We start from the raw sequence: 10496 nt of genomic DNA, 5'->3' as shown, positions 1-10496 counted from the left end.
ACTAAATAAATACACAATTGGTATAGCTGATTTCTTCAAGCGGTCACATTTAACATGTTTACTATGATAATGTTTAGCCTGCATAGTCGTTTGCATCGCTTATACCAACCCGTTCTCATCAGTAATCCTAAAGGATTCCAATAAGAAAACTGTACAGGATTCTAATTGGATTTTCTATCATATTTTGGAACCGTTCCTATAGGATTCTGATAGGAATAGTCTTGTAGGACAAGACATAAATATCCTGTAGGATCATTCCTATAGGACTTTAATGGGATCCAGTTGGGTGACTGTTTCTATGGGATTTCTTTTTTTATTCTAAAGGTACACTTTTCCATTGTATTTGTTTTATGGACAAATAGTACTTGCAGTTTGCCTAAACTCACCCTCATGTAGACATTGTTCATTGTATGTTGCATGACCTTCAGTAACATTGTAAAAAAAACATGAGCGGTGATTTGTGCAGCAATACAGCATTAGTGCCAAAATGTCTAAGGGACTGATAATGGATTGATCACACACACACACAATATGTAGCACTTGTGCTTCCAATGTAAATAATTTACACTAAACCAGTTCTAGACCCAAAGGGAGGAACATATCTAGAGTGAGGAGGAACATATAAAGTGTATACAAGAGACCAGAAGTTGAATATAAAAATAACACTTTACTGTAACAATAATAATAATAATAATAATAATAATAATAGCAAATACAATCACATCACAACACAGAACAATAAAACATCAAACAATATGTAGATTATGATATTGTAACTCAGTATAATACACCTCAAAGGGAACTTAAACTGTTCATTTCATGTAATAAAGTACTATTTGTGTGTAATGTAAAAACAGAGAAAAAAAACTGGAAAATATTGTATCAAATATATTCCAAAGCAATCACTAATGCTCTGTCAAATGAACACATGCACGATTACTTCCTGGTTATAGATAAGCCAGCTCAGTCATTTCGAGTCGTACTGTGCTTTAAGGGGAGAGCACTTTTCTCAGCTTCTCTACAAAATCTATTCACGATTTGAAGAAAATCTTTGTTAATCTAAGAGGACCAAACGTCCACATTTACCATTTCAGAAATGACAAACGTGAGTGTTAAATATTACGCCGGTAAATCTGCTAAATTTTTCTGGACTCATTGCTTCGATTGACAGTAATAACGGAAGCCATCTATTCTCTTGTCATGCGTGTCTTCATGTAACGTTACACACAAATATCACGGGAGAACTGTATCATGTCAAACTTTTTAACTGGAACATAGAACCTAACCTGCACAACAGAACATATTAATCCATCAATACAAATTAAAAGCTAACGTTACACAAAACCATAAAACACAATTCAAAACGCTCAAAATGGTTTGTACTCGCTACTTCAGTGTTTTATACAATTACTTTTTATTATTAATGGCATACATTAATATTTCATTAATATCAGTTGTTAAATTAGCTTTTGCTATGTAATGGCAAACAGCAGATACAGTAACTAGATCAACAACTCAGCAACAGATATAATTATTTCACCCAAAATGGTTCGTTTGGGATGTAGCTCAGATAAGTATCACCATTTCTTCCTTTTTAGAGTCTTTCAATACATTTTTAACAAGTTTAACAACGTTAATCACTCGATTTCTCAGCTTCCTCACCTGACCGTTACCGTTCAAATTATGCACGCTACAGTGTCACGCGCACTACTACGTTCGGATTTCTTAAAGGGGAAGCGTCACGACAATACCATTATAGATGTTTGTGTTTCTATGAATTCTTAGTCACATGTAATACATTTTAACTTATTCGGATATTATATCATTTAAAATATTTGCCTTACTGTATTATGATTTTTTTAATATATATATATATATATATATATATATATATATTTGTGTACATGTAGGCTGCATTTTAAATGGGTTACAAATACACACACACACACACACACACACATACACACACAGTGCTACTCTAAAAAGTTAAGTTACTCTTAAAAAGTAATTAACAGAATCAAATAAGATCCTACAGGACAAAGTGAATTTCCATTTAAAAATCACAATGTCCAATACAAATCAATAAAAGATCACATGAAAAAATGTAATCCCATTAAATTAAACAAAATGTCCAATAAGATAAACAAAATGTCTCCAATAGGACAAAGTGAAATTCCATTAAAATCAATCAGAACGTCCAATAGGATTTTAAGAATCCAGTAGGATCCAATAGGACAAAATGAAATTCCATTAAAATCAATCAGAATGTCCAATAGGATTTTAAGAATCCAGTAGGATCCAATAGGACAAAGTGAAATTCCAATAGGATTTTTTGACAAGGGTAAATATTTCTGCCTTGTTTAGTGATTGTAATCCACATCGGATCAAGTTATTTCAAACACTCGCTGCCGACTAAGAGTGAGTTTTGATCTCAACTTATTGAAAATAAACGCTGAGCTCTACAGACGCAGAGAAACTCCGCCTTCGTTCAAAACCCCTCCTCTAGCCCTAGCTGGCCAAAAAACCCTGGCTGTTGGCCCCGAGGAAGCCCCGACGAGGCACGATCAACCCCCGGAAGTGACAGTAGAAACACGACTGGCCCTAGCATGCACCAGCACGCCCGCTATTAGACCGACAGAGGAAACACGGTAAGTAATACACTTTGAAATTCTATTGTATGAGGTAAAGATACATAAGACTAGATAATAGAGAGAGAAAGCACAGATGGGAGGAGGGAAGAGGGAAGAGGGAGAAAAACAAGGAGAAAGAAAAGGGAGGGCAGGAGTAAGAAAGAAGACAAGAACACTCACACCCAACTTTAAAAGGAAACATCTGTGGAAGAGAGCAAGTAAGAAGGGAGGAGGGGTAGCAAAGAGACAAACTCACAATAACTTCTGACAGAAATCATGATATAATCTAACAGACACCTTAAAAATGAAGTGTAACCGGAGGAAGGAAGAGGGAACACAGAAGGGAGGAGGGGAAAAAGACAAACTCACAGAAACATTTAGCAAAGGGGCATACGAGACATAATCTAACAGAAGTTACCTTGACTCATAAGACATACTGCCATATTAGGATATTTTAGCTCTTGCTCAATATTTCACTTCTTATTGACAGTATATATATATCAGCAACACATAACCAATAGAACAGAACGTAGATTGAACTGCAGCACTTGTGTCTGTTTCATTCTGGGCTCCTGGGTACCTGTCTTCTCTGCTCAATAACCAAATAATCAGAAACCACTTCGGATCACTGCAATTACTTAAAGTACATTTAATTTAAAGTTGATGCTTTCAACTACAACTTTACATTACATTACTTAAATTCTTTTCTGCACTCCTGGTTGTCCACCTATGTTTGAATAAAAAAAGCAGAATAATGTTAGGATTAGTGATTAAAAAGGATTTGTGAACTAACATCAGTTACTTTACTACATTTTATATATATATATATATATATATATATATATATATATATATATATATATATATATATATATATTAGACAAACAGACCAATGTTTGGATGTGTCTAAATATAATAAACAGACTTTGTAACTGATATATTTATGATTGTGGCAGATCAGATCATCCCACACAAATCCATCACTGAAGCTCCTCCCACATCAGTCACATCATCAGTGAAGCTCCTCCCACAGCAATAAATGCTGGAATATCTCCTTCAGTTTCCAAGTGAAGACAAGCATCAAATCATCAGGAAGAGCTGAAATCTGTAAAGACTGAGTTTATTAAAGAGGACAGAGAGAAGATGAGAGATCCAGAACCCTGCAGAATCAAACACACTGAAGATACTCAAGAACTAACAGGTTGGTGTTTATTCTTTTATTTTTAATTCTGAAGAACATTAATGTTATAAAAACGTTGCAATAAAAAATATACTAAAAACCTTGATTATTCTGGTTAGTCACATTGTACTGCTATTATTTTGAACAATACTGTATATATATATATATATATATATATATATATATATATTCTTGTGTTTTACTATTTATTTATTCTTATCAATAAACACCAATCTATATCAAGTGAATGATACTTTCCATTACGGCTGATATTAGTATTGGAAGTGTGACTTAAGCACTTAAGCAAAATCTGATTTATAGTTACCAGTGGTGTTATGTCACAAAGTAAAAATACTTTGTTTGAGTACTGAAGTAATTTTGGGAGTATCTGTACTTTACTTGAGTTTTTATATTTCAGCCAACTTTTACTCCACTACATTTCCTAAATAAAATGTATACTTTTACTCCGATACACTCCGATTACTCCGAAGTATATTCGTTACTTACTACAAAATAGTCAGAAGAACACAAGAGACTGTATGAGAGCAGGTTTGAGGAATCAGTGGTCTGGTGTTTGCGAGTTAGACTGAAAACACCTTTGCTCATGTGCAAAGTGATTACAATTCCCACTCAAGTAGAGTCTGGGGTGTGTAATATACAGCACTGACTGCGATAATATGGTAAGTGTTGTTGTAATGATGTACAATTTGATATTATCAAGAAGTCTATATCACCGAATACACAGAGTACAAGCGCATTTTTTTTTAGCCTATTAAAACTTCTAAATTGTAGACAGCAAAAATTCTTCTGTATGCTTTCTATATTTATATAATTTCATGTAGGCCTAGTTAGCTTCATCTGTATCACACAAAGAGTACCGTTTTTCTGCAGATAAATGAACACATTTAATAATAATTTTATACAAGTTCAGTAAAGCAATAAATGACTTATTTAGACAATATTGCTTGTTTTTGCTCAGTTTTTCTTATGAAAATAGTTCCAAACAAAGATCATAGCACTGTTTTGCAACTTTGAGCAATGGACGGTGTTTACTTATTGAATGAATCAGCTTTTTGAACATATCGGTTGAATAAATGATTCAGTGATTCACTCATTAACACGGTCAAATACTATGTTTCTGAATGAATCAGCTGTTTGAATAAATCTGTTGAATCTCAAAGACATTAACATTAACACTCATTAACATTCACTTACTGTCACCTACTGGCAGTTTTAATTTAATATTTCAACTTTTTTTATGTTTTACATTTTTTCAAATATTGGTATTCAACGTTTTATGTAAAAATAATAATAATAATAATAAATAAATAAATAAATAAAAACATTTGATTTATACAGTCAGGTCCATAAATATTGGGACATCGACACAATTCTAATCTTTTTGGCTCTATACACCACCACAATGGATTTGAAATGAAACGAACAAGATGTGCTTTAACTGCAGACTTTCAGCTTTAATTTGAGGGTATTTACATCCAAATCAGGTGAACGGCGTAGGAATTACAACAGTTTGTATATGTACATCCCACTTTTTAAGGGACCAAAAGTAATGGGACAGATAATCATAAATCAAACTTTCATTTTTTAATACTTGGTTGCAAATCCTTTGCAGTCAATTACAGCCTGAAGTCTGGAGATCAATTAAACATCAGCGTACGCTGGGTTTCATCCCCGGTGATGCTCTGCCAGGCCTCTACTGCAACTGTCTTCAGTTTCTGCTTGTTCTTGGGGCATTTTCCCTTCAGTTTTGTCTTCAGCAAGTGAAATGCATGCTCAATCGGATTTAGGTCAGGTGATTGACTTGGCCATTGCATAACATTCCACTTCTTTCCCTTAACAATCTCTTTGGTTGCTTTCCAAACACCAAACTACCCGGAAGACCATGGAAAACAACTGTGGTGGATGATCGAATAATTCTTTCCCTGGTGAAGAAACCCTTCACAACAGTTGGCCAGATCAAGAACACTCTCCAAGAGGTAGGTGTATGTGTGTGTCAAAGACAACAATCAAGAGAAGACTTCACCATGTGAATACAGAGGGTTCACCACAAGATGTAAACCATTGGTGAGTCTCTAAAACAGGAAGGCCAGATTAGAGTTTGCCAAACAACATCTAAATAAGCCTTCACAGTTCTGGAACAACATCCTATGGACAGATGAGACAAAGATCAACTTGTACCAGAGTGATGGAAAGAGAAGAGCATGGAGAAGGAAAGGAACTGCTCATGATCCAAAGCATACCACCTCATCAGTGAAGCATGGTGGTGGTAGTGTCATGGCGTGGGCATGTATGGCTGCCAATGGAACTGGTTCTCTTGTATTTATTGATGATGTGGCTGCTGACAAAAGCATTAGGATGAATTCTGAAGTGTTTCGGGCAATATTATCTTCTCATATTCAGCCAAATGCTTCAGAAATCATTGGTCAGCGCTTCACAGTGCAGATGGACAATGACCCGAAGCATACTGCGAAAGCAACCAAAGAGATTTTTAAGGGAAAGAAGTGGAATGTTATGCAATGGCCAAGTCAATCACCTGACCTAAATCCGATTGAGCATGCATTTCACTTGATGAAGACATAACTGAAGGGAAAATGCCCCAAGAACAAGCAGAAACTGAAGACAGTTGCAGTAGAGGCCTGGCAGAGCATCACCAGGGATGAAACCCAGCGTACGCTGATGTCTAATTGATCTCCAGACTTCAGGCTGTAATTGACTGCAAAGGATTTGCAACCAAGTATTAAAAAATGAAAGTTTGATTTATGATTGTTAATCTGTCCCATTACTTTTGGTCCCTTAAAAAGTGGGATGTACATATACAAACTGTTGTAATTCCTACACCGTTCACCTGATTTAGATGTAAATAAAAAAAATTAAAGCTGAAAGTCTGCAGTTAAAGCACATCTTGTTCGTTTCATTTCAAATCCATTGTGGTGGTGTATAGAGCCAAAAAGATTAGAATTGTGTCGATGTCCCAATATTTATGGACCTGACTGTACATCTGTAACTGCAGTTTAAATGCATCCATGTCCCATCTGAGATACATAAACTGTAAATACATGCTATTTCAGATGCAGATTCCAGATATGTTTTCTTATGATGGAATGAAAGATACTTAGAGCTTGAAGAAGTGCTTCATGTTCTTACACAAAAAAAACAAAATGGAAAAAATAGTTGCTACTCAAGCTATATATATATATATATATATATATATATATATATATATATATATATATATATGCTTCTTTTACATTCAATTACTTAAAAAACACTTTTAATACTCAAGTATAATAAATATCACATACTTTAAGAATTTTACTCAAGTAATACTCTAAACAGTGAGTTCACCTTATACCAAATACATTTTCTGGTAAGTTATCTGTACTTTTACTTGAGTAGGACTTTCAGGTACTTTATACACCACTGATAGTTACCGATAAGGGGTACAGGTGCATCTCAAAAAAATTTACATCATGGAAAAGTTTTTTTTTTTTTTTTTTTTTTTATTTCATTCAAAAAAGCATACTTTCTTATATTCTAGATTCATTACACACAAACTGAAATAACTTAAACTGAAAAGGAGGGAAATTCACTTGAGCTTGTGTTTTCATTCTTGGCATCCCACGTTAACATGCATATGAATGGAAGTCAATGGAACATGAAGTCTAATGTGAACGACATTTTGTAATTAAAAGTCTTTAATAAAATTGTATCAGTTCTAAAAATGTGACAGTATTGTATGTGTTCATGTTAATAGCAAGAATTTTGTCAGTAATCAAATATAATTGTTCTCGCTACAGAAATGTGTGATTTGTGCCTTTAATTTTTTAGTAATAATAACAATTTATAAAAATGCATCTGCTTTGTAACATCATAGCTTATTTTTTGTCCTGTCACTTCACATTCACACTTCACCTCTCTTTGAATTGTTTTGAAACTGGTATAATGAATTTAAGCTTATTTTCTTTGTTTTCAGAGCTGATCGAGGAGAACGAGGAGAATGGAGAACTGAGTAAAGTGGAGGAGAAACGCCATGATAAACCTGGAGAAAAACCTGTGAGTCACTCAAAGACTAAAAATAATTTTTTAAAGACAAGAGGAGTCAAGAAATCTTTCATCTGCACTCAGTGTGGAAAGAGTTTCACACAAAAACAAAATCTTGATGGTCACATGAGAGTTCATACTGGAGAGAAACTGTTTACATGTGATCAATGTGGGAAGAGTTACCCACGATCATCAAAACTTAAGAGACACATGAGTATCCACACTGGGGAGAAACCATACTCTTGTGATCAGCGCGGAAAGACATTCGTATACAAAGAAATTCTTAAGAGTCACATGATAGTTCATACTACAGAAAAGCTGTTTACATGTGATCAATGTGGGAAGAGTTTCAAACAATCAAGACATCTTAAGAGACACGCGAAGAGCCATACTGGGGAGAAACCATACTTTTGTGATCAGTGTGGGAACAGTTTCAGTGGATCAGGAAGCCTTAAAGTACACATGAGAATCCACACGAGAGAAAGACCATTCAAATGTGATCAATGTGGGAAGAGTTTCACACAATCATCAAACCTTAAGAAACACACGATGAGCCACACTGGGGAGAAACCATACTCTTGTGATCAATGTGGGAACAGTTTCAGTGGATCAGAAAACCTTAAAGTACACATGAGAATCCACACGAGAGAAAGACCATTCAAATGTGACCAATGTGGGAAGAGTTTCACTCGATCATCACACCATAGTAGACACATGAGGATCCACACTGGAGAGAAACCATTTATGTGTGATCAATGTGACAAAACATTTCATAGGGCATCAGGCCTGAAGAGGCACATCCTGGTTCATACAAAGGAGAAGCCACATTTGTGTTCTGAATGTGGAAAGAGATTTAAACATAAGCAAATGTTACAGGTACATCAGAAAATACATACTGGTGTGAGAGAGTACATGTGTTTTGAGTGTGAAAAGATGTTTATGTCAGCAACCGGTTTAAAACTGCATGAGATGATTCACACTGGAGAAAAACCCTACACATGTAATCAGTGCAGAAAGAGTTTCAGACAAAAGTCATCTCTTAAGTCTCACATGAGAGATCACATCATAGAGGAGCTGCCCACGTGTGAATAGTTTACCTAAATTGAAAATGAAATTCTGTCATTAATTACTAACCTTCTTGTCCAAACCCATGAGATCCTCATTCATCTTCACATGAATGAGGATCCATGTTACATCAGTGGTACAATTGTAATTTTACAAAGCTATGAGAAAGAAATGTTTTGTGTGTGTGCAAAGAAAACTAAAATGTGGACAAAGGATTTATGGATTGGGAATGGCATGAGGGTTAATAATGACAGAATTTTAATTTTTGGGTGAACTAACCTTTTAAGGGTTAGGAAACATTATATGGTGCACCTTCTGGAGCACTCAGGTTGTTCTGGGAATTTTTAGGTGACTGTTACTTTAGGATTTTCCCTCTAGGTCAGCATTGCCATAACGTTTAAAGGACATAGAGTATTATTTCTTTGCTAGTCTTTATGTCCTCCCATCATGTTTACTGAATGTGCTAAAGAACCTTTAGTAACATTACAGAGAACTGCAGCACTTATTTTACGATGGCACTTGGTCTGCAGAACCATAATCAAGCATAAGCACTGTCATGCTTAACTAGGTGTAGATGTAATGATGCACCTCGAGCCATTTGAAAATTGATTCAAATATTTAATGATTCTAATTGGTTGAGATGCTAAATAAATTGTGAAACATCTGAGGGTAGGAGTTTATATGAATGTATCTCTGAGGGGAACTGACTGTCTTTAGAAAGGTTTAGATTGCATTTTCTTTTAATCTTGTCTATAAATGACGCATATTTGAAGTAGTGTTCATAAGTGCAGCACTACTTTGTTTACAGCGGTACCCCAGGAAAATCTGTATTGCTGCTGTTCATAAGCGCCACCTGCTGACAGAGAGTGATTTTGCATCTCATTCAGCTCATCTGCTGTTTGTTTCGTGCAGATATTTTTTATGAATAGTTACACATAATGGAAGACCACAGGCAAAGCCTTAGTTTGCTTGTATGAAGAGACTTATTTTATTTGTGTTACTTATTAGATTTTTTTCTTTTTAATTGCTAATTTAGTTGTTATTTTAGTTTTACAAAGAAACTTGCAGCATTTTGTTCAAGCAATAGCCTAATAAAAGGACAACTTTTGATTTACTGTTTAATTTGTCTCATATTTTAAAAGAAATCTTGAATTGTCAAATAAAAAACGGGAATTGTATGATATCATGAGCTGAATAAATGATTACGTTACTTTGCTCAACACATATACAGTGGGTATGCGCATCTGTGTGTCTATACTGTCCATATTCAGGAGGTGCTGAAAGTTGTTCATCTGCTGCCTGAAAATAAAATAAAAAATACATAAAAAACAATATTTATCAACAATTTTTAGCAATATTTTTTTTTTAGATTTTTTGTAACCCCTTAATCTACACCAAAACCTAAACATACCAATTTTATAGCAAATTTATATAGTAAATAAATACATAAAGAAAAACATTACAAAATTAAATGTAATAGACTGATGTATGCAGGAAAAAAAAAAAAAAAAACATTTTAATAACAACATAGATTTAAAAAGAAATACTCAGTGCCTCTC

The 10496-nt window shown here is 34.5% G+C and overlaps 1 protein-coding gene across 2 annotated transcripts; it reads left to right on the top strand.

Moving 5' to 3' along the window:
- Nucleotides 1-2553: 2553 nt before the first annotated feature.
- Nucleotides 2554-10261, top strand: LOC113096993 (gastrula zinc finger protein XlCGF57.1-like). Of its 2 annotated transcripts, none has more exons than XM_026262220.1 (3): nt 2554-2648; nt 3587-3831; nt 7805-10261. In XM_026262220.1, the coding sequence occupies exons 2-3, from the start codon at nt 3774-3776 to the stop codon at nt 8962-8964; spliced, it is 1218 nt and encodes a 405-aa protein (XP_026118005.1). In that variant the 5' UTR covers nt 2554-2648; nt 3587-3773; the 3' UTR covers nt 8965-10261. The 2 variants fall into 2 exon arrangements, with proteins under 2 accessions (XP_026118005.1, XP_026118006.1); XM_026262221.1 differs by having other exon boundaries at nt 2555-2648; nt 3592-3831.
- Nucleotides 10262-10496: the final 235 nt, after the last annotated feature.

The sequence above is a fragment of the Carassius auratus genome, unplaced genomic scaffold (genome assembly GCF_003368295.1).
Source record: "Carassius auratus strain Wakin unplaced genomic scaffold, ASM336829v1 scaf_tig00216060, whole genome shotgun sequence".
Taxonomy (NCBI): Eukaryota; Metazoa; Chordata; class Actinopteri; order Cypriniformes; family Cyprinidae; genus Carassius; species Carassius auratus.
This window is presented reverse-complemented; position numbering and strand designations above follow the sequence as displayed.

Bases quoted from the DNA above. Each gene is read 5' to 3' on its own strand.
- LOC113096993 (XM_026262220.1), top strand. From the start codon at position 3,774: ATGAGAGATCCAGAACCCTGCAGAATCAAACACACTGAAGATACTCAA. The intron at 3,832-7,804 runs GTTGGTGTTTAT...CTTTGTTTTCAG, and splicing joins AGATACTCAAGAACTAACAG to AGCTGATCGAGGAGAACGAG.